This window comes from Pundamilia nyererei, unplaced genomic scaffold (genome assembly GCF_000239375.1).
Source record: "Pundamilia nyererei isolate P.nyererei 1_Seehausen unplaced genomic scaffold, PunNye1.0 scaffold00138, whole genome shotgun sequence".
Classification (NCBI taxonomy): Eukaryota; Metazoa; Chordata; class Actinopteri; order Cichliformes; family Cichlidae; genus Pundamilia; species Pundamilia nyererei.
This window is the reverse complement of record NW_005187539.1, coordinates 219,024-244,494: the sequence shown is the minus strand read 5'-3', so window position 1 is coordinate 244,494 and position 25,471 is coordinate 219,024. Positions and strand designations below refer to the sequence as shown.

At 38.8% G+C, this 25,471-nt stretch overlaps 1 protein-coding gene across 1 annotated transcript in view; it reads right to left on the bottom strand.

Moving 5' to 3' along the window:
- znf385d (zinc finger protein 385D) overlaps window positions 1-25,471 on the bottom strand; it is a 95,923-nt gene that overhangs the window by 61,820 nt on the left and 8,632 nt on the right. The window contains exon 2 of the mRNA XM_005744016.1: window positions 21,393-21,535. Coding sequence (XP_005744073.1) covers window positions 21,393-21,535 — 143 coding nt within the window. The remainder of the gene's footprint in view (window positions 1-21,392; window positions 21,536-25,471) is intronic.

Below are 25,471 nucleotides of genomic sequence, written 5' to 3'. Positions count from 1 at the left end.
TGTATTCATGGGTGTGTGTGTGTGAGAGGAGTACTCACAACCACAGAAAACTGAAGGCTGTGAGTGGTAGTCACTTTACTTTAGTCAGCCATAAAGTGTGCAGATAAGCTGAGGCTGCAGTAAAGAAGTTACTGAAAGGGAAGAGAGCCGTTATAAACAGGACCGCGGCTCCCAGCTGCACCTGATTGTTTACCAAAACATTATGTGAACATAATGTGATCATTTCTTTTATTTTAATTTGCATGATTATCATTAGTTTGGGTATAATACAATACCCCATTACAAATAACAAACACACACAGAGCACATATAAACAAAAAGTTTTTTTCTTTCCACATTTTTTCTGTGAAACTGATACTTTGTTAACACAAATGTATGTTTGTAAGCTTTATTTCAGATGTGTTGCAGTTCTGGCTGATTTACACATAGAGCACGTCTCTATTTTGCTTTATCATCTTGTAAGCAAAAAACAAAATGCTGGTTTACTATGCAGTATAACTCAGACCTTTTCATTATGCATGTGGATGTATATACATAATTTATGTGAGCAAACAAATTACAGATTGCGGCTTAGAGGTTCTTATAGGTGGAAATCTGCTCTCTGTGCACAGAACTGGAAGCAGCATTCCTGGTTTTCAAATCCACCGACTCTGGACAGAAAAAGAATCGACTCTTCTGACATTACAGGCTCAGTACTCCATATGTGAAGATTTTGGATTTAGTGCGTAATATTAAAATACCTGATTATGGCTTGGAAAACATCACTGTCCTAGAAACTGGAGCTCAACAGACAGGACTGGATCTGAATCTGCACTGTCTCAAGTTTTTGTGGTTAATGCTTTATTTGTTTTTTGTTTTTTTAAAGAACACACATCATGTATTAACACATGAGGATTATTAAATCTTAATAGCTATAGTTTGATGTTATTGCTATTTTCACTATATTTGTAGCAGTTGTAGATGTGGATTCTTTAAAGTGATTTATATGCATATTCTTTAAGCAGCAAGATGGCACATAACTGCCCAATCCCACATACACAGTGCATACATAACAGAGGACAGGAGCTCTATGCACACAGTGTGCTGTATTTTAAATATGTTTATATGTTTAACATGGTGTTTAAACATGATACAGAGAGGGAGAGAGAATGACTGGTTAATGAGGTCTAAATGCTCTGTTCACCATCATTCAACTTGCTTACTATTCACTAAAGTGGAATGAATGACCTGTCAAACCTAATTCTTTTCTCTATGTGTCTCCCAATTACATCCAGCACCTGACCCAGTCCGTTACTTCATCATCAGACAACACTGTAAGTTGCTGCGACACAGAAAGGACTCCACTCCAGGCACTCATAAAAAAAAAATCAAAACAAAACAAAACAAAGGTTAAGCACCTAAAAATAATCTTGTTTGGTAAATTAATTAAAATGTGTAAATAGACAAATTAAGTGGTATAACTTTTCTTTATCTTCCAGTCATTTCTCATGCACGGGCATGCCCATTATCATTAGGTATGCATAAGGTAAATAGAAATGTGGTGAAGAAAGGACATGCTTTGCACAGAAAATGAATAAGCAATTAAATGTGAGTGACTGGAGACAAAAATATATATTTTTTTATTTTTTATTATTAAAATGGAACACTAAAGAGACACGATAATCTTTTACTATATGTTTTGAAAACATAAAATGTATAAATATAGCAATTGCTGAGAAGGAGCAGAAAACGTTGCTCACACAGCTAATGGGTAACAGACGGCCAAACCTGCAGAAGACCCTCCACCAACCTAAGCAAGCTAACTGACAAAATAGTCCAGTAGCTTCTCACTCCAAAACAGAGCAATAGACAATGAGACTTTAGACCATTACACACCAAACATGTTTCTTTTTTGAGGAAAAAATTGTCCTCAAAAACAAACTGAAAAAGTTGAAGATTAAGCCATGATCAGCTGCTCCTCATGTTTCTAAACAAGAAAATTTAAGAAATTGAGAATCTGGGTTCTCAAAGGAAAACAGCAGCAGGGAGAATTTCATGGTTTAATCCAGGCAGAGAAATCATTTGCTCGGAGCAGCATCTATGCGTGTTTAGTGCCATTGCGCGTTTTGAGGTATGGGCCGGCTTGTTGCCAAATGCAGTGATCTGATTGGTCAGATCTCATTATTTAGGTGCAATACATCGGAAAAATTGAGCATGGTGGAAAAAAACGTATATCCCCAAAGTTTGATTCTGTTCATCTGGACGTAACGTTTTCAGTGGGAGAAACGTTTCGTCACTCATCCAAGTAACTTCGTCCACAATCTTATAAACAGTACATTTGCATAATGACCGAAATTAGCACCACTGAAGGAACAATGGGCTGGCAGGTCAGTTCCTTCATCATTAATATGCAAATTCTCATGACCATTGATCAACAACCACTGACCAATGGCCATGAGTACCATTCACAGAGTTGGGGAATGGCTGCAATCACAGCATTTTACGTGTCTGGTAAGTAAAGGACTTTGCACCAATGTACGCACAAGCCAGGCCACACTGCAGACCTGCAGTACTGTTTGTACTGACCAGAGCTGGCTTGGGTTTTCTCCCAAATAATACAGACACTTGGTTTGGACACATGGACACATGGACAAAATGGACGATATTTGACCCCACCTGATTCACAAACTCCTCCATGCGTCTAAGTATAATCAGCCATTCCAAACTAAAGTCATCCCTTACTTGCCTTTAAATAACATCTGTGTTACTATAGATCTGTGCCTACTGGCTGGTGGTCATTCGTTTAATAAGCTACTGTTTGCATAAGTTTACATGGCTCCCTACAGAGACTGACTTTGGCAGTTTGACTTTGTCCAGTGTCACCGTAGTGTTTCTGTTAAAGATGTCACTTGCCCACTGCACTATGTTCCATTAACTTCCCCGACTTGTTAAATGAAGTAAAAAGAGCACTATTAAAATGATCTTATTTATAATTTATTAACAAAAAAGCAGAGAGTTTTGCATGCTTTCATTCTTTAGATTAAAGTTATCTTTGTTCCTCCCAATTATGTGGAAGGCCGGGTGGCTGTAATGTTTCTGCCCGCATGTTTCTGCTGTACACATGCTCCATTTACTTATGTGAAGTCTAATGAATATAATGACTCCAACTGTAGATAGATAAAAGGGGGGGGAAAGAACAATTTCATTGTTGAGGGCTTCACTGAGCAGGAAAATTCACACTTTGAATAATATTCATAAAAGCCACGTTCTGCCTTGATACTCTTTGTACATATTCTGATGGGATTAAACGGGTTACTAAAAATCTATTTGATCTTGTTAAAACTTTAAGCTTCCCCCTTTAAAGCCTTTGGGGAAAGTCTGTTTCCACTTGATGATTATATTTGTTTACCTGTTTTTCATTTGAGTGGAGGCTCTTCAGACGGTAAAATCTCAAAAAAGTGCCTAAAATGTAATTTTCCACATTTGTTCTGCAAGTCAAATTGATTAAAATGGATTAACAGAAGTACAAGTAACTTAAAGTTCACTTCTTCCAATGAACTCATCACAGTTTTTAAAGCAAAGTTCCTTATTGATGGGATTTAAGCAGTGCAATTATGGAAAAGAAAGGCTCTTTGTGAGTGGATGAGTTTTACACTGAAGACCGAGCACTGCACTCTCTTTGGTTTCACTCTCCAAGACATATTGTTGCTTTTTCTTTGTTTTTGCTTGAACATATCTCCACCTTCCATTACTTCAGCTTTTTTCTCCATTTTTCGCTAACCCTGAACCTCGTTTTTTTCTGCACTCTTTTTCTTCCTCCCTGCATTTTCTTTGCAGTTCTCTCTGACAGACATGGTGTTATTCAGCAGGTATGCATGTTCCCTTCACATTTTCCCATTGCTCTTCCCCACTGACCCCTCTCAAACCACTGGCCACCTTCAGGATGAAATATTGAACTGGGCAAGCTCTCAGCAGGCATTTGGCAGCCTCACACTCCCTCGTGAGTCCAGGTGAGGTGAAATATAAAAATGTAACACCATAACCACTTCTGCGCCAAGTCCTCCCACAGCCTTCAGCCATTACATCCCATTCAGTATTATCACAGTGTTCTAGATTTCGTCTCTTGTGGCTATTTAAAGTAATTATGTTTGAATTTGTTTTTATTAGAGCTTTATTTGTATTTCTCAACAAGCCGACGAGCTTCCCTGTCTTTTAAATCAAAGCTTTTAAAAACGATTTCCATGTAAAGAATATAAGTGCGATTTTTTTTTTTTCTAATTTTTGGGCAACATTATGAGCAAACAAAAACCTTTGTTTCTGTGCAGGTTCTGCAGGATCAATACTTAATCTTGGTCCTTGAATCAATGCAGGTCCTACTTTCATCTGCACATGACTTTTTAAACCTATAATCTTTCTGCACTGAGCTTTACGGGTCAAACAATTAGATGGGCTAACATGTTGGCATTTTGATTGTTCACAGGTTTGAGTTCTTGTAGAAAAATATTAAATGCTCCAACGTACTTTCAAGAAATACTCATGGCATGGCTCCACCTCTTCTTTAAGCTTTGTTGTACTGCCTTTAACTACGTGTCTACAAATATCATAATTTCTTTGCACAGAAGCCTCCACTGTAGCCAGATTTAATTTAATTGCATGTTTAGTATACTACAAAAAATATATTGTGATTGTGTTTATCATTGATTGTCAGCTGATGGATTTTAGCTCAAATCACTGAAACGTCATATAGGGCTACTAGATTGACTGCAGACCTTTTTTAAGAAGAGCAGACAAATTCCAAAATTGTCTTCTTTTAAATCTTTTTCACCAGTTTTTGTTTTTTTACCATTAGACACAAACACACCTGTATCATGATTACAATTCTGGATTTAATAGCAATGGCATCTCAGACAGCCAATGTGAAGAAAACTACAAACATATAATGTTCAATATTTATCACTGAGATATATTTATTCAGTACCACCACAGTACCGATATGTAAATATGAAACATCTGTTAAAATATGTGGGCAGGGCTAGCTGCCATTTCAGTTTTGGAGCCTGACTAACACTGCACTGTATTTTGGGGCTGAAAGCGAGACCAAAAATCTTTAAATACACATTCATCACATATAATACTGCACGGACACATGTATGTATAGAAGGCAAGGTTTCATTCTCAAAGAACAGTGAACTGTCTACAAGCTAGTAAGCAGCTTACATGAAGATACCACTGACTCTGCACTGTCCTCAGCTGTGGTGCTTCTTTAGCACATTTGCTTCAGAGCTGACAGTATCATAAACAGTTAGAGACACTCTTCAACAAACTATGTTACTATTCAGTTCAAGTCAATTTTATTTATGTAGACCAGATTCACAACAACGATCACCTCAAAGCACTTCCTACTACTACTAAGTGACCCTAATAAAAAAGCAAAAGCACAGACTTTATAGTCGCCGTGACATGACTCTCGGTTTATGTACGCACACTTTAAAGTCTTGAGTTTCGCATTTTCTCTGTCGACGTCGTTTTATAAACCCTGCCTGTAAATGTGTCTTTTTTTTTTTGAGTAAAGCTGTAAATTTTAGGGGAATACAATTTCAGTCCAGATGCAATTTTTAAATAAAAAAATGAAAACCTTATTGCTCCATATCAGCTAACATATATGCTAATACTGAAAAGTCAACAATGGAAAATTATTGTCCAGAATCATCAGCTATGGATATACCAGATATGCTTTATTGAAAAAGTGTTGCATTAAGACTGTCACTGAAAAAACTGTATGAAGACGAAGTAGAATAAGTGCGTACTCAAAAACTGCATGTATTTACCTTGTAATATGCATCTTATTAAGCTAAAGAAAAGTGCAGCGTCAGGACAATGAAAGTCTTTTTTGCATATAAATGACCAAACTGGAACTGCTGTTCGATTGTGTTTTTGCTAAATTCCCTCGCAGGCTAATTTCTAATCCGTCATTCTGTCAAACTGCTTCAGCTACTCCCACAGAATGAAGGGGAGTGTCTCACTCACGACAGCGTTCAATAAAATCTAAGATTAAACGATTTATCTTCTCATAATATTCCACCATGAATATCAAACAAGGCGGATTCTGTGGTAATGAGAGAGGAGCCCGAGGAGCGTGGCCATCTATTGGATTTCCAAAATCGATGCCCTCCAATATAAAAATACATGAGCCACCTGCAGACACTGAATCTTAACAACGCAACAAATGCGCCGTATTCCCTGTAACTCCTCAAAGGGCCTGTAGGGATTTAACTTTCTAATCCTACGCTCATTGATGTTGGTATTCTTTAGCGTTGCTTAATGCTGGGAACATTTGCTGAGCAAGCATGCTCTTTATCAAAGCCTCCCTGCTTCTCATTTATCCAGGTCTACATGTTATCTGTTACAGTAAAGCCTGGTGCTATTAAATATGAACTGTGTTCGCTCAGAAGTTGAAATTTGGGGGCCTCCCCTGTGGTTGTGTGTTCTTCTCAAACTGCACACAATGTCAGCTGAGTATTGTATTTTCCCAGGCAAAGCAGGAATTTAAACCACTGAGTGTCTCAGCCCAGTTTCTTTAACTCCACAGCGACTGCCACCCTCTGATAGGAGCTTTGCAGTATGAATGATTTATTGTTGGCCCTTGTTTGAGTTCTCTGGGTCCGCAAGGGACACATTTTTGTGAGCTCACGGAGAGAAAAACAGTACTCAAAATTTATGTATGAGAACGGAGGGGAACTATCGCTACATACGAACAGGGTGTGTTCGAAGACCTCGTGTTGTTGGCACGAGGCTGTGCGAGCCGCAGGCTCCCTCATCAAAATTATGATTTAGTCCTGGGAGTCCGTCACACTCGTAAATCCCCAGTCAACCTTGTCTGCGTGCAAAAAAAGACACCGCTGAACTCTCCCTCTGGAACTCGTGTGCTTTTCATTAAAGGAACGATGGTGTTGCAGGTGCAAACTGTTCCCACTAGCGCTCCAGCTGGTTCTACTTTGACGATGAAACACGGTAAAGCACGAAGCTAACGCTAACACACACTGTGGAGGAGATTACTAAGGGACGGATGTTTGAATGACTGAATCTGAGAGGATGTTCAGTTCTTGGAAACTGAAAAACAGCTGTCTTTAAGAGCAGCAGCACTTGATTTACCAACGCTGTGTTTGCAGTGTTTGAATTAACAACGTTTCAATGATGCAAACACTTCTGTGAGGCAGAATCTCTGGTTAAGTTTGAGCTCAGAGAGCAAAGAAAAAAACTCAAGTTTTCTGGCTAATTAACATCAGATTTACGTCTGCAGGGAGAATCACTGTTAACGTGAGAGAGAATAATACTGTGACACAAATGCTCTTCCTTATAAGCTGATAAAATTCAATCGTTTGGTATTTTCCACATTTAATACAGCTGTGCTGAATCAGTCATCCACTGCAGGTCAGTGGTGTCAAATCTTTTTAGATCGAAAGGAGCAGGTTGCACTGAGAGCTGTGAGAAGTTAAACCAATTATGTATCTATTTGAATATTTTGAATAAGAGTAAATTAAAAAATATCATATTCGATAAGCAAACGATAAAACACAGAACTACCTACATAAAGAGTTGAAATATTTAAAAAAAGTCTTCAAATCAAATAAGTTATTGATATAAATTATTTAGCCAGCTTACTGTGATGAAAAAAAAAGTTTTACTTTTTGTTATCTACAGAAATCCAGTTGTTGTTCCTCAGTAGTATTTTCCCCAGTGACACCATTAGTTCCTGTCAGTTTTCATTTTATAATGTCACCGCTAAAAATAGCTCACGCTGTGAAGAGGAACCCCAGCAGATGAGTGGGCCATAGTCACTATGGCAACTTGATCTGATAATGTGAAAAGCGTGGCTGCAGGTATCGATAGTAAGACATCGCCAGTCGATTCATAAAGTTCATATACTTTTTTTTCACTTTGCCACAGAGTTCAGTTGCTGTTACTGCCAAATTATTCTGAAAACTTTAAAAGAGGAAAAAAAGATGATCAGTGCCAAATTTGACGAAGCTCTGGCTGTGTTTAAAGTATTTATGGTTTCAGACTAAGTGCAACAGAGTGGCCATATAAATCTTGTCCATATGAGAGGCTGTCAGGCCCAATCTGGATTTCCTAAGATAACAGTAGACAAAAAAAACAAATTTTAAAAAAAAAGGGGGGGGGGTTCTGTAGTGCCTCGCAGTGGACAACTGTTCTACCTCTAGACTGAACTAGATAGATGTAGACATTATGACATCCCCCACTGGTTAGTTGACTGTAAAGACTTAAACTGCGTGTTTTGGCTTTCTTGACATAAGGGGTAAATCTGACACTGCATGCTCATACAGCAGTGACTTTATAATCATAACAAAGGAATGCCTTAAATCTTCATTATTCTTTTTGACTCTAATCGGGATCAAAAAAGGACCAAAATAATTTTAAAAAATGAAATTTATCTTGCAGTGAGTAAGACAAGAGTCCATAAAGTGACAGAGAAAGGGAGCCAAAGAGTCTTTTTATTTTGGGGGAAGATCAAAAATGTCAGTTATAGACTTCATTCAGTACCACCTGAATTCCCCACCAGTTTCACCAAGCCACTCATACAGTGAAGTGCATGAAACCTGGTGAAAAGTATCAGGACTTTCACCAATCAGTGACACAAAACTCAAAGTGGTGGTGTAGTGGTTAGAATTGCTGCCTTATAGCAAGAGGGTCTGGGATTGAGCCCTTAGTGGGGCCTGCATATTATCCTTGTAGCCCCTCTGGGTGCTCCAGCTTCCTCCCACAATCTTAATGTTAGGTTAATCGGTGGTTTTACATTGTCAGTGGATGTCAGATTACTTATTTGATAATTTATTTTATATATGAATCAGTTAAGCACTGGGTAAACATTCTTTCTGCTGATTATAACAGTCTAATTCTGTAAAATGAAATTCTTTGACTTCAGCTGCTTTTTGTCTTTGGTTTAGTTGGGTGGTTGTGTGCCTTTGTGAGAGCTAGTTTAGCCATTAACTGAACCATAGCATGGTCACATAGTTAAGACAGTAAATTTTAATGCAGCTTAGTTAGTTGAAGCTAATCCTGATTAAATTTTAACTACATCCCCCGAGTCAAGAAGAGGGTTGTGTAACACATTGCTGCAATAATGATCCAAAACTGTAAGCATTCCCGCCTCCAAAAACAGCTGTGTCAGCATCGTGATAATCTGGTCTAGGTTTGTGGTCATGCGTGCAATAACTAGAAATACAGACTTTGGAAAGGACTGCGGCATTTTCAGGTGCTTTTGTTGCACAAACATGAGGTCTTTTAAAACTAGTCAGGCAGTTTCAATGAACCTCAAATCCTTACATGTCTATTGCTTTTACTGTTGTTTACGGAAAGCCAGATACTCTCTGTGACTAACTTCCTCTAAAATCCAAATCAGAAACACACTCTGCCTTTCTTAACTGTTACATACGGTCTTGAATTCTCAAATTGAGTAGTATTCCTGCTTTTTAAGATGACCAGATGGGCAGTTAAAGTTGACATATTTTTGTTATCACCTCAAAGAGCCCAGGCACATGGCACCACCATCAAATCAGAAACAGATTGTACCCGTCTTCCATTTCTTTCCATTTATATCCTGAACTCTAAAACACAGGAGAAGAAACTGTCCTTCTTCTCAAACCCTGGCATTCAGTTGTTAAACAGTTGATACTTCCCAGAATTTAAACACTCGGAATTTAAACACTCGGATGAGCGTTGAGAGCTGTTAGGCCGACTGTAGTGTACAGTACAAGCAGGTCACTCAGACAACGAGGAGACGCTGCACTATAGCATCAGCTCTCCTGGGAAGCTGGCACTAAACACCTCCATAAAAAATCATCTTGAGCTCTTTGCATTCCACCAGAGAGAGCTGTGAGCTGGCAGCTACCCAAAAAGAGTGAAATATTATCGTGGGAGAACACATCGAGACAAGCTCTGCCAACATAAAGCTTCCACTCAGTTCAGGGGGTTAAAAAGCCCCAGAGCACGAGCTAAATGATAAGGACCGCTGTGCCACGCATTAAACAGATATGCACTCCACTCTGCTCCAGGTGTGACTGGCTGGAAGGCAGCGCCTGGCACTGTGGTGGTCCGCTCACTCTCTCTACCTTTGATCATTCGCTGTTGTTTTGCGGCCTTGCATGCTTCCCCCAGGAATACAATTTATAGAGTCCATTAGATGTTTATAGGACATGTATAAATCAAATGAGAGTCTGCAAAGCAGGCTTAACTCACCCTTTGTTCTTTTTATTTTTTATCACCATACAAAGCCTGCTTTGAACAATCGTTTGTCATTTATGAGGCAACAATTTTAATGAAAGTTGCAGATTTGGAGTGGATGCTGGATCTTTAAGTGCGTTTTATCCCTACAATTCCTTTTTTTGTTTTGTTTTAGAGTCCTGTATAGAACAATACCACATTTAGATTAGGGTAGATTATAACCTAACCCTTGTAATCTAACCTAAGAAATAACATAGTTGTTATTTTTTTAATTATTTGTATCTCAAAGCAGAACATTGTTGTTAAATTGCTCAGGGAGAGCATAAGTAGCTGTAAACACCACAATATTATGACCTTTGAAGTTGTTCTAGCTAAGGCTTCTTTGCAGATGTGCACATGGACATCACCTGTACTTGTTCTTATACCACTGAAGGAGTTTCTGTTCCAACAAATCAGGAGTAAAATTCTCATTCTGTGTAAGTTCGGGGTCCTTGGTGAAATTGCAGGCAGACGCTTTTTCAATGTCAGATGCTTTGTGCACATCACAAGGTTTCTTTTGCCAGTATTAGTAGAGAGAAAGCTTTAAACTGTCTTAAACATTCTTCCCTAATATGTATATCTGCACAGGATTGTTTTTTAATGACATTGTCTGTGCAGCTGCTCCACAATCATCAGTTAAAAAGAGTAAATTAACACCAGGCTGAAATACAGTTTTGCTGCTGGTTGTCATTACATGTGTTCAGAAGTGGTTTTTTTTTTTTTTTTACAGTCTACAGATGCACCCAGCAGTGATGTCAAAGGTTTCTGGAGTGCACCTGTACAACACTGCAGCAAGGTGAAAAGGTCAGCAAAGATGGAGATTATGAATAAGCTGATAAAATGCAATTTGGAAATCTAAAATATGTGCAGAGATTTGGAGCTCGGGCCGGTTTGGAAGCCTTCCACTTGTCAGTCACCAAAAAACTATGCAGAAAATAAAGAGGACTTTTGCCCAAATAAACAAAAGAACTCCTCCAGCTTTACTGCTACTGTGTTATGTGCTTTGTCAAAGAGCACATTTCCATTACAGTCACTGATGCTAACATTGACTTAGCGAGGGTAGGTACACATTGAAATGGACTGTGATGTTGTCTTGAATGCAGACGGAGGCCGGTGTGTCACTGCAGCTGCAGGACTACAAAGCAATTTCCCAGCGTGCAGATCTGTGCCCAGAATCGATAAATCACATTCCTGATTACTCTGCAGGGGGAAATAGAGTTTGTATTGTTTCTCCAAGACAAATGTACGCTCCAGGCAAGATAGATCTTATTTCCAGAGCCAAAGAAAGACAACCTAAATGCACACACACTGGCACACACACACCACCTCTTCGGCAGGGCCTTCCACTCTGTTAAACCGAAAACTGCTTCTCCCCCTTTCACTTTTCTCTTTCATTACGCTCCAAAACTCTCCCGTTTCTGTCACGCGCTCCCTCCTTTTCCCCCCTTTTCTTCTCTGGTTTGCTCCATTTCTTTCAAGGTAGCAATTTCAATAACTTCTCCGTGATTGAATCAATTGAAAGTTGCAGAGCAATTCCAAAAACTTCTTCAAAGCTGTTTGCAAACTGGCCTTTTTGCTGAAAAGGAACTGTGTGTTATCTTCAACACATTTCTGTGTGTGTGTGTGTGTGTCAAGTTTTGTGAGGTGTCAGCTGTAACAAACAAACATAACAAGTGTACATTTGTGGAGCAAAAAAATGTGTTTGTTTTTTCAATTTGGGTGACATTTCTAAAGTTTCATATCAGTAAGAATGGTTGATATATTTCAGTGACAATTGGATGCAATGAAATTCTAAAGTGTAGCTTTATTCTATTAAAAAAAACGCAGAGGTGCCAAGAATCCTCCCAAAGTCGTTTTCCTCCTTTTAATCTGGGCCACGGTGAGCATGGTGGTAGAGTACTTAGGATTGTGGCCTCACAGCGAGATGATTCTGACTTCAGTGCTTCTGGCGGGTTAGGGTCTTTCTGTGTGGAGTTCGCATGTTCTGTTATTTCCTCCTACTGTACACAGACATGCACCAATGACTTTGGGTTCCCAAGCATGGATGGACTGATGGATTTTGGACCAAGTCTTACCACTGGTAAGGATCAGACAAAAGACAAACTGGATCATTCACATAACATCCTGAGTAGTAACTACAAACTACACTGCTCAAAAAATTCAATTCAATTCAATTCAATTTTATTTATATAGCGCCAAATCACAACATAAGTCGCCTCAAGGCGACAATGAGATGAAATCCTTGGAGCCTACACTGGTGCAGTGGATCCTAGGATCCTCCTAATGCATGACAATGTGTGGCCTCATGTGGCGAGAGTATGCAGGCAGTTCCTGGAGGATGAAAGAATTGATATCACTGACTGTCGCCCACGTCTTCCCTGACCTAAATCCGATAGAACACCTCTGGGACGTTGTGTTTCAGTCCATCTGACGCCGCCAGGTTGCACCTCAGAGTGTCCAGGAGCTCAAGGATGCTCTGGTCCCGATCTGGGAGGAGATTCCCCAGGACACCATCTGTCATCTCATTATGAGAATATCAGACACACGCAAGTATGTAGGGACCATATGAACTGCTGAATACCATTTAGAGTAGGATGGACTAGTCTGCTGCATATTCTTTTCACTTTCTTTTAAATTCAGCCCTCTGATTGTTAATAATTTTCATTTCCATCAACCAGTGTGGCGTCCTTTCATTCCTTACACATTATCAAGCACGATATGTTCCCTATTAATATCTGATGTTTTCAAAGTGTTCCTTTATTTTTTTGGAGCGTGTAATGACAATGCACCAGCTAAAACCTCAAAGAGTGACTGCATCTTTCACAATTTTGTCTGCAGACAGGCAGACAGAAACACCTCTCAGACTATTCAAAACCATCTCTTTGTTAGGTACCGGTATAGTAGGGGGTCTGCAGAACCACATTTTTTAAAACACACACATGTACATACAGGCACAGACATCGACAGCCCCATGAAGGCAAAAACAATTTTGTTATATAGCAAGAAAACTCTCATGATAGAAAGAAAAGCGAATCTTCACTGTGAAATGCATCAATATACTGAACAATTAAATAATCTCACACGCGATTGTATTCAGAATAATCTTGGATATATTTGAATTATCATGCTGTATTAATAATTGCAGCAAAACTTGTATATTTCAAGAGCAAAATCAATAAAGAACTCTACTACTTGTGCACATTTTTTGCAGTTTTTGGATAATCAAGTAAATCACATCTGTATAGAATAAATGAAAAAATCCATATGCAAAATCAGTAATACGTATTAATTGTTGTTGCAACTTTGCTCACAATGGTACAAATATTCAAAAAAATAGCAGCTTTACCCAAGTGGGAATAGTATAGTAAAATATTATGTAAGGTGCCGTATATTACACCATAACAACATTCTCATTTTCACCCTTTTCTGAACTACTAACATCACTGTGTGTGTGTCTTAAAGCTCCTTATGAACCGGAAAACTTGCCCTAATAGAATTTCTCCCCCGTGCGTTTCTGAGCACATGTAGTTGCATGCATGAAGTCTTCTTCTATGGCTTGAAGCCACATATTTCCTGTTACATTTTATTGTATCAAGGCGCCCCACTGGGGGGAAAGAAAGTAGACGAGAGAGAGAAAACAAACGCTGTTTCTTCCCCTCTGGCTAAGGACTTCCTGAATGTGTCACTCATCCCAGAACAAGAATATACAAAGCCCCAACTAGAGACTTTGGTATTATTCCCTCTGCATGCAGGTGTGGACATGCAAACACTTACACAATTTCTTTTTTTACTCTACCGCAATCCATCCAATAATACAAATCCTACCAAGAATGAGTGTGCTCCTACTGCTGCAGTGCGTTAATGGAAGAACTGTCATCATCACCTATAGGATCATGTGGCTTTTTTTTTTCTTTTTTTTTGAAAAGGGGAGCTTAAATGTTTATTGAGCCCCGGTGGCACATAAGAAGATCTGACCTCATCTGGGCAGATATAAAAGCGTCTGCTTTCAGTGGGAGTACAGATGGAAACTAGCTTCAGCTTGATCCGTAACTCACTAAATCTGCTCCACCGAATCAAACAGCTGTTTGGTTTCTGTGCACAATTAAAATCAGAGCTCCTCTAATAATCTGCTTGAGTGAAGACATATCGTACATCTGCAGAAGGGGGAAAGCAACTTCTTAGTTAATCCTAACAAAGTTGCTTATGTAATTTACTTCTTTTTAAATTTCCACTTGTGCAGCTTAGTACTTAAAGTCTACAACTTTAGGCGGAAATGTTGTATTTGTACTTCTAATTTCACAGTAAACACAAGAAAATTAAAGGCAAGCATCATAGAAAAGTGTTTGTGCTTTTAGAAACTACTTGAATTCAGAATTTTCCTTCTTCTTCTTCTTCAATATTTCCAGCACTGTTTGTATAAGTTGAAAAATATCTCTTCCCACTCAGCACACCACCTGCTGTGTGACACATAAAGAAATCTGATCAGACCTGTGAGCTGGCAAACAGGCTCCTTTGTTGCACCTTTGAATCCAAACTTACACCGGTGCTGAAAGCGCTACAAAGGGATTGTATAGGCAGAACAACAGCATGCAGAACAGTATATGCATGAACTTTCTACTTGTGCTCGAACTTTTAAAAGCGCACCACATTCTTCTGGTGATTAAGAAATCAGGAGCTCAGAGCAAAGTCTGAAAGAACATGAGACATGGAGGGAAACAAAAGCTCGCAAAAGAAAAGAAGAAGGTTGAAAGACTGAGATGGTGTGTGTTAGTGTGTCTGTGCGACAGAGTGCAAGAGGTGATTACTTTGTGTTAATCTAGTATCAGCTTTCCACCATTTGGAGGCTTCCCAGTGTATTACTCATTATCTGCAGACAAGTCTGTTAAATACAGATTAGACAGGGCGAGTAAAGGGACACAGTATTCCTGAACTTTCTCATGAAACTCTCCTTGCAGAAACAATCTGTCTTCCCATGGGTTATCTGGGCTTTTCTCTGTAATGTCCCACTTTTTTCACCCTTCATGTTTTTTTTCCTCACTCTTATCCAGCTGTGCTCCATATTTCAGCCCTTTTCGTTTGAGCACATTTTGAATTGAGCTATCCCGGTGTTTCAAAAGGGCAGCAAGGAGAAAAAAGAAAAGAAAGAAATTAGGATAGGTTATCTATTTGAGTTTTTTTTTTTCTTCCAGAAGTCAATGTATTTTTGTGATGACCTTGTTGATTTGAGCTGGTGAGGCCACATTTTTTTTTCTCATAATTACTTTCTACTTTCAAAAAGAAAAATCAATAGATCCATACGGGTGTACACATCCTGCTACAGTAAGTGCACATCGGGTGAGTGCTCCATTTAGAAGGTGGCTCCTCACAGGTCACAAATCTAATAAGGTCTGTGCAGCCACATGCTATCACTGCATTTCAGAAAGCTGTTTACTACTGTTACTGTTTAAAAGGATGAGCTGTAAAGGAAAAGTATTAACAGATAAATATAGAGAATAGGTATACAGCACAACAATCACTGAAGAAATTGGAAAGTGCTTTGAGTACCTGGGCATAAATTATATATTGTGTTTAGGTTTTGATGTGCTTCAGTTTGTCAAAACTAAACCTACAATCGCAACAAAAAACATTACTGATGAATAACGATCCTAAACCCAGAGATAATCAGTTTAACATCATAATAGAATTTCAAATTATGACTTGTTTTCAGGATTTCTGCTTGAAAATTGACTTCAGAACCAATATATTGTTGAAATGGTTGTTCTTGCATTTTCTTATGTTGATGTAATAATAATTCAGATAAGAATTATTCCTAGCAGATAGTAGGAAGTCTGTACACAAGCTTCTAGATTCATTGTCATAAAACAAGAGGCTACACAATTCCTTTCACATCAGGAGCCTGTGTTTCACTTTCAAACTAAGTGAAAGACAGGCTGGTTTAAAGGCACAGTACGTAATTTCTGCCTCTGGGGCTCTTTCAATCAGAAGTATGGGCAACAACATAAGCTATTTTTGTGACAAAGGAGAGACATTACCAAAGGATTATATTCCTTTGTGAATTTAACTGAAATGAATGTATTCACTGTGTAATTTAAAAAATGTATATACTGTATATTCTGTGTATTTATTATTTCACTCTTATTGCCTGTTCTTATTGTCCTTATCTTCAATGTTATGCTGCTCTGTTGTTTGTTAATTGCCCCTTGGGGATAAATAAAGTCTTCTGATTCTGATTCATTTTCACTGTACACAGTACAATGAGATTCAATGTGCAACTTCTCCAAAGAGCCACGTGTGGATACAGACCCTTACTCCAGATCTGGGACAGATTTGTTTCTGAGGTGTACATGCAGGCAGCAGAAATAGTGACCACCTGTCACTATCTGTGGTTGAGGTAGGCAGTGCTTTGTAGGGTTCTGTAATATTTTTGTATTTGCTAAGCGTGTTTGATCCCCTGGTGAGGTTTTGCAACTGGTGGGGAAAAAACGTACGACCAAGGCTCAACAACTGATATAGTGGAAGTCCATGTAAGTCTGTGCTAGCTTAGCATTAGCTTGAGTGAGAATGTAGATAAGAACAGAAAACTCCCTCAGGAAGTAAAATCGCCTGTATCTGGGAATTACGTATACCAAATCTGGGGAGCAGTAAGTTCCTATAGTGACTTGGTTTATGTAGTACTCAGTATTTAAATAAACGTAGAGCCCTCTGCCATTGCTCTTGCCAGAGTTCGCTGTTGTATCAGCTAGTTTGCGCCACAACTCCATGGAGCTACTGAGACAAAATAACATGTTTTTGTAACAGTCGGCATTGCTTTGCCATCCATTCATCCATTTTCCTCCACTTTTTTCAATTTAGAGTCATGAGGTACATTTTGTGTCTGCAGTATATAGTTTGTAGGGATGTGTCACCCTGGCAACTGGGAAACCACAGCTTTACAAGGAAGTGGAAACTACTGTGTTTTAACTTTGTTATCTGGTGTTAAAAGTACATTGGTTCACCCCACCAGCAACCCTCCAGCTTCCAAATCTAGATTTTCTTTCCTACTTTTTAGAAAACATTAATGTCATGTACAGTACTGTGCTGTCATGTCTTTATATTTTGCCTCCAAGCAGCTTGCAATAGTTCTCCAGGCTCTCTGAAGGTCTTTCAAAGTTTATCTTTGGACATTAGTGGCTTCATTCTTTATTTTAACATCTCTTCGTATCTGTCCTTAATAAAATTTGTGGAACAGGTACAGGACAAACGACGTGGCAGGACTAAAAACACATCTACAGCAGATGAACTGTATGTGAAAGTCACATCTTTAAGAAATCGTAAAGAATCCAGCAAAGACCCGACAAGGACCCGGGAGGTGCTTCTGGCCCTGCAGCTGATCCATCTGCTGCTCAGCAAAGCATCATCAGAAAGTGTTCAGAAGAAGGATGGCTGTCAAGAAGCTGTTTTTTAAGAAAAGAAATGGGGAGAAAAGGTTGAGGTATGCTAAGTTACACAAGAACTGGGCCAAAAATCTGTGGCAACAGATCTTATAGAATGATGAATCAAATTTTTCATTCAAGTCATCAACAGCAAGTGTCTATAGCATCTGTAAAACATGGTGACGGGCCTGTCATGGTTTGGAAAGCTTGCCAAAACTGACTGGATTATGAACATTAAAAAAGTATCAACAATGCAATACCATCTGGAAAGTATTTGGCAATAGCTTCATTTTTCAGCATGACAATGATCCCAAACACACTGTCAGTGAAGTAAAAGCATACCTAAACAGAAAAGCACACAATGGAAGACTATCAGTCATGGACTGGCCTCCCCAGAGCCCGGACATCAATATTATTGAAGAAGCGTGGGATCATCTTGCCAAAATAAAAGAACAAAAGGCAGCTAATGCTAAAGAAGGGTTTTGGAATGATCTTCAAGAAGCCTGGAGAACTATTTTTGAAGACGTCTTAAAGAAATTACAACATAGCCACAGAGTTCAGGCTTTGTTGAAGAGTAAAGGATGTTATACCAAATATTGACTCGTTAAAATTCTACAAACTCTGTTTTTGATTTAGTCACAGTGCTGTTCATGGACTCAAAATAGTACACGTGAGACTGGACAGATGAAAAATCACATTCGGCTACATGAAAATAAGGATGGAAAATAGATTATAGGTTGTGAGCAAGGTTATTATCGTTAACGAAAACTAACGAAAACTAACGAAAACTAACGAAATAATGAAAACTAGAAGTGAAAAAACATTTTCGTTAATGGAAATAAAAATAAAAACAAAAAAAGGAAAACTAACTAAAACTGTAATGAGTTTTCACAAAACTAACTAAAATTAACTGAATTTATAGCAAAAATGTGTTTAGTTTTCGTTGATGTGTGCGTGTCATACAATAGTCAAGGGTGAAAATGAAGTTTAGTTTCCAGATTTTTTTCTTGATGTCTAATTATGCCAGCAGGTGGCAAGTACGAGTCGTCTGTGTTGCTGCTCCGTCCACGCGCAGAATCGTGTCAGGAAAAGTCGGGAGAAAGCGGCAGAGTCTAATTTGGGATTACTTTGAATATGACTGTGTTTTGGATAAAGCAAGTGTCTTGTAGTGGAAAGAGACAAATTATGAGGGGAAAAATCCCACAAACCTTAAAGTGCACTTGAAAAGCTCACACATCAAGGCTAACCTAGCTTACCTTGAGAAGGTAAGGGAGCACACTCAACCCTCATCCCCAGAAAACAGAAGCTAACCCCAGGCAAGGCAGCGTGATGCATCCCGAGACAACAGGACTGGGATATCTACATAACTGTGTGAGTCAATTGCCTTCAAAAAGTTTATCAATTCACTTGAACCAAAATTACGAACACCCGGTGCTGCAAGAGTTAATAGTCTTATTGGGGCCAAGATATACATTTTATAGTTGCCTGGTATCAATGGTTGTTCATCTGCCTTTATTTATTTAAAGAACCCATAGGTGGGAATGTGAGTTGTCTGTCTCTGCGTGTTAGCCCTGCGACAGACAGGCGACCTGTGCAGGGTGCAGGGCATGGTAGCTGGAATAGCAACATACCCAAGGATAAGCAGAAGAGCATGACTGATATGATGAAACTGGGATTTTGTTACACTTAATTATTGCAAACACAGCTAAAACTATAACTGAAACTAATCAAAACTAAACTGAAACTAAGGATTTTCAAAAAAATAAAAACTAAACTAAACTAGCAAACAATTGGTAAAAACTAATTAAAACGTATATAAAATTTAAAATCAGAAGTCAAAACTAAATAAAAATAAAAACTAATGAAAATTGCAAAACTATTAAAACCCTGGTTGTGAGTGTTTGACAAACTGCCATGAGGCTGCATTGTGGGATCTGAACTGTTCTTTTGTTAGTTTTTTTTACCACTTATGCAATAAAAACCGTATTTGACTCAAGTAGAAATCATGTTCACAGAAGAGGTGCTCGATTTAAATTTTAATTATTTGCGATTTTGTCATATACTCAGGTTATATCGCTCCTATTAACTTATGCATTAAGTCCACTACATGCATACATATCTACGTAACAATTTGTGATATTTCAGTTGTGTTGCAACCCACCACTGTTATCTGGCTTCAAAATAATGCTGCAAACTATACAGTGAATAAAAGTACAGATTTATCTTGTTTTCATCACTGTTGAAAGCATTTCTTGGAAAAGAGGTACAGTATACAAGTCTACAAGTATATAACATTGGTCAAAAATGTTAGATGCTTTGAAGTTTTAGAAGCTTTCAAAGGGGTGTTATGGATGTAGCCAGCACTGATTAAGAACAACAAAGAAAGAATGTGAGCCAAACACAGTGAAAAATGGACAATGTGAAAAACAATTGGAAACACTTTGAGTGTAAAGTCTTAATATTTTCTCTGAAGTTTTCTGCGAGTGATTCTGTAAGAAGTTACTAATTAGAGAGAAATTTCATGTTTGTCTGCTTCTAAACAAATTTAACAGTTTTTGATGTTCAGCTGACCAGCTGCGCATTGACTCTCGATCTGACAGCAATTACTCACAAATACAAGTCTGAAAAAGTAACCTCTCAACACTGCGTCTGTTTTCCTATAATTAATAGCGAACTACACAGTTCTTTCCAGGAAACATCTTGGTGATTATCAGCAAACTATTTGGACAAAGACACATAAAATGAAGCCAAATTATTTGCAACATTTCTGCAGCCGGACCTTTGCTACCATTATGAGTGCATCTTGAAGCATGCTTGTGCAGGCTCACTGTGCTCTAAGAAATACTTAAGAAGCCATATTTTTAAAAGAAACAATGGCTGTTTTTGAAGACACATTTTGGATTGTGCCATTTTACGCTGCTTGGATGCACACTAGTTTTCAGCATTTTCTACAGTAAGCTACATCGTCGTCTGCGTCTGGATTAAAAATAAAAACAGATGTGAATGTTAACAAGGAGATGAGCTGTCCTCTGCAGACAAATTCTTCCAAGAGAAGTAACCTCCTCTGTTTTTATGAGTTTTGAACTTGGAGCTTAAAGGCAGAGCTGTCTATAAATCACATAAAGATAAAACAGATTAGGTTAACTCTTAGCAGAGTAAGTGCACAATAATCACAATAATCACACATACAGAAATGCAGAAACACATTAGTGGAGCACTGAGAAAAGACAAAATGTGTGGTTCTATAATAGATATACAACGAAATGGTTGGAGATCAACGTAAATGGCTTCTATCTAAATGTTTGCATAATAAAGCATTCATTAATCCATAGACAGATATAGGCCTTTTCAGAGAAGTGTCAGCCACATTATACATACTCCTTCCCTTTCAAACTCACATTTAAGCTTTGAAAGAATCATCCTAATTAAATGGTTTATGTGCAACTGTGTGAAAGAGTGTTTGATAAAAAGACGTGGAAAAAAAGGTTGAAGCTTATTGCCTCAAAGCTAAAAGCTCCTCATTGTATCTTTTTGAAGCAGTAATAACAGCTTAAACAAACATGCTGACAAATATGGCAAAAACACAACTGAAATACAAAATCTGTCTCTGCTGCTGAGATCACAGAGGGTGTCCTTCACTGTGACCTTAGCAGGAGTCAAAGAGAATCTGAAAACCAGCAAGCCGATCACATGACACAAGGAGATAAGGATGACACTCACTGTGTTGAATCCTGGAAAGAGGCTGACCGCTGAGGCTGTATCCAAAGGAATAGGTAGAAACTGCTTCATGGCCAGCGAGGTCTGGACAGCAGGCAGGGTGGGACGCACCAATGCAGGCATGAGGCCATTTTGACATGTGTTACCTGCAGGAGGGAGAGCAAAGGCAACATGATGAACTACAGACAGCAACAGGGCAAGATGCACAAGCCGAAATCTGGAAGCGTACATTTAAATTAACCTTCAGTGCTTGTTTTATTCAGGTCTACGACATCATGATGCCCCTGCTTTTGGTTTGTACAAATCATTTAATCTACCACTTAAGCACCTCAGCCACCACAACTGCCAAGGCAAGACATTCTTTACATTGGCTCCAGAGCGTACAGTGAAAATTGATTGAACTTAAATGAATGCCAGAAGTAAAAAAGTATTTTTGGCAGCTTGTGAAATACATTGTAATTCATCTGATGGCATGGAAATCCCCCCAAATCTCCACTTGGGTTGGTTTTAATGTTTTAAAGCTGGAAAAACCTTGATGCCCTTTGGGGGATTTCCATTATTTCAAAGTAATTTTTTTCATCATTATCTAGCAATGGTTTTATTATTGTAGTGCAAACTCATCATAATCTAATTTCCTCTCTCCAGTTTTGAGGATTTTTACATTTTAACACTGAACTGTGATTACATTGTTTCAACTTCAGGTCCAATTGCAACCTTCTTCTGGAACTTTTAATCACATCTCAACTGAAGAAGACTATGAAAGTCTTCTGCTGTTCTGTGCTGCTGTTCTGTGCTTTAACCTCCGGGGGAAAAATGAAGACAGTCCAAAAGTTCTAAACAGTGCGGTTCTTCTGATGGGTATTGAGGCAAAAGATGTTTTGAGCCTGGTACTCTATAGCCTATTTTCCACTAGCATGTAATGGACTCGACTTGACTCAACTTACCCTTGGTTTATAGGGTTTTCCATTAGGTTGTACTACCTGGTACCAGGTACTTTTTAGTACCCTTTTGGCAGCGTTTCCAAGTGAGCTGATTTGAGCCAAAAATCAACAGACTGCCACTAATTCTCCAGGGAGTGACAACACTGGATGGGGTCATGAGAGGAACTCCTTCACAAGAATCATTTTTGAAAACTGTCACTAACTGAAAGGCCTATACACAAATAAAAACTGTGGTCCAGCGATGAGGTGTAGAAACTTTTGTGTTTGGTGGCTAACGACAGAATCCAGAGAGAGCTAGACAGAACGACCGAAACGAGAAAGTGTACCAGGAGTTCGTAGGAAAGTTTGTTTTTAGAACTTATCCATCTAAATGCTGATAAACTTTAAAGTTAGGGCTGTGGCTGTTTCTGTTGGTTGGTTGCTCAACACAGAGATCTGTAACCAACGCCTGGGAATGATGATGACTTACAGTAGAACTCCACCTTCTCATCTAAATATGGTATCGTCTAGGTAAAGAAATCCAACATCGCTGTTGGATTTCATATATTGTCAATAGTGAAGACTGAACAATTTTTTAAAGAAAAACAAACTAATAAGATTTATAATTTCATTCTTTGGCAGGGCGTGGTTTGTTGCACGGCTGCAGAAGAGGCTGACACACCGGAGCTCCATCAGCTCACCACGCCTCCCTTGTATAAAACGTGCAGGGACCTGAGGTTGGGGTTGTTGTTGTTGTTGTGTGTGGATGCAGCTGAAAAGCTGTGGCCGTGTGTTAGAGAAACAGCAACCAGAATAAAAAAAGAACGAACTATGTGAGGTCTGTCATTCTTGCCATACATTCAGTTTTAAATATATACATCATCCTTCTCTGTATCACTTTGTTTTAAATCTCAAGTCAGCATTTTTCTTTTTCTTCAGCCAAAGCTAATGAAACTGTTACTACATGTCCCTGCCGTTTTTGCACAAGAGGGGTCATGCTCCCTGGATGCTTGCTCAATGAGCCACTAAATAGTTTAACGTCATATAACTGACAAGTACTCGCCATGCCCTACAGCCTCTTCTACAATTGCACCTGACTGGATGAATACATCTGATAGACTTTCTGCTCCTGAAATTCAAACTTAAACAAACACCATGGCTGTTTCACAGATTTTCTTTGTCACTGCAAAGAAAGTGTTCTTGAAAACCTTCAACATGAGAAATAATCCATGCTGATCATGAAGTTATGTAGTTCTCAGAGGCAAGTCAAGAAGTTTAAACCTCAACATTATGCAACTCGTTGCTCTGTTGTTCAGAAATAAAATGCAGCTGCACCACAATTGCTCAGTTAGTTGCACAGATAATAAACTCAACGTGGAAATGATGGATCCTGTGGAAACTCACCATTAGGTATATGGCTGTTGATTTCATAGTCAAGAACTCACCTCCATGATCAATATCATATCGACAATTCGCCAATAACCATTACAAGTTATATCATTATGGAAGGGTTCATTCTAACTGTTTTACTTACTCTAATCTTGCAAGTGCAGTCATTAATGTGCGTTACTACACGGTTAAGAGAACACTCTGTGAGTTGTTTCAGTGTTTCACTTTACTCATTCAGGTTGCAGTCTTGTGAATTCCCTGAATTCATTTCCTTCTTGTAATCACAATAAGACCCAAACTGTCTACCGAGAGCAAGCTTTATATGCAGATAACCGCCGTGTGATTCTGCAATGATGTTTATCTCTTCAAAACAGATGTTCTCGTTCTGAAATCGTCACCACAAATAGCTGACGTGGAATGACTGCAGCGAGCGCAATGTTTCAATCAGTCAATGGCAAGTGAGGTCTGGCCCACACATCTCTAGGAAAAACAAAAGTAAATATTTCATTTTTATTGTCATGTGAGCGCGCCACGCCAGCAGAGTGCTTTTAAAACCACCAATTAGAAACAGCACAGGACTGATTTCAGTACAGCCAGGACCGAACGAAAAAGAGCAGAAAAAACGGTCACAAGCTTCCAAAACATTAGGAATTAAAGAAGCTATTCCGTAAAGCTATAATGAAAACCAGAGGGATGATTTTTTTAAAATCACTGCACATTTAACAACAGTGGAACTCCGGGCCAGCGTGGCTCTAAAGCGCTGGCAGATACGATATCAAACCACTGTCTTGAGACAAATAAAAACAAGTTTTGCCACGTTTCAGTCCCCAGGCAGTGGTTAGGGGTAAATAAAAAGCAAAAGTCATAAAGATGAGAGGAGAAGAGGGGGAAAAAACCCCACAATTTGTCCCCCCCTTCTCCCATTCTGTCTTCTGTCTTTTCCCTCCAGTTGCCGGAGCGCTGCCATCTGTTGGAAAAAAGAGCACATGCTGTCTCTCATGTGGAGGCACGTCCTAGTCCCAACTTTAACAAAGCATGTCCTTCTGTAGGGATCATTCAACCGTGCCATCTCTCAACATGCCGGCCTGACGTCAGCCTGCAGGCTCGCTTCACCTCTCTCTCAGCCAAAATCCGCCATTCATCAGCTCGACGCGCACAGTCAAAACAGCCCGCTCAAAGACACCGGGAATGATGTGTCAGATTAGTCTGCAGTGAGATGAGGAGTGACAAACTGAATTTTTTTGATAGGGTCACATTTGGTTTGCTGAGTGATAGGATATGAAATCTGACTTCCCACCATTGTTGAAGTCTGAGATTTTTTATATACAAATAACTGATTTGTTCCATCACTGAACAGGAAATCGCAATAAAGTTGTGTTATTTTATTGACACAGTTACTAGTGGGAAAAAAATAGCAATTTTATTTCGAGACACATAAAACATCTCCATTACAAGCCTTTCTTAAGTGGTCACTTTTAGAGTGTTTTATAGCTCAAGATTTTTGAAATATTAGTACTTAATTAAGAGTAACAGCTTTAATATTTTGAACTGTAGCTTTATGCACTATTGTGAAATTAAATCAGTGGCACTGCCTTCTATTACTCGACCTTAAATGTTGAAGGGGAAAAAAATGACTGAAATGGATAAAAGCGAAATACTTTCAAAGGTGAGTAACTGTACTTAGCTTTCTTTCCACCATTCGAGATAGAATCTGTTGCTTATAAATAAAGCATCTTTAATCCACACTATTCTATGGAAGCCCGTTTCCGCCAC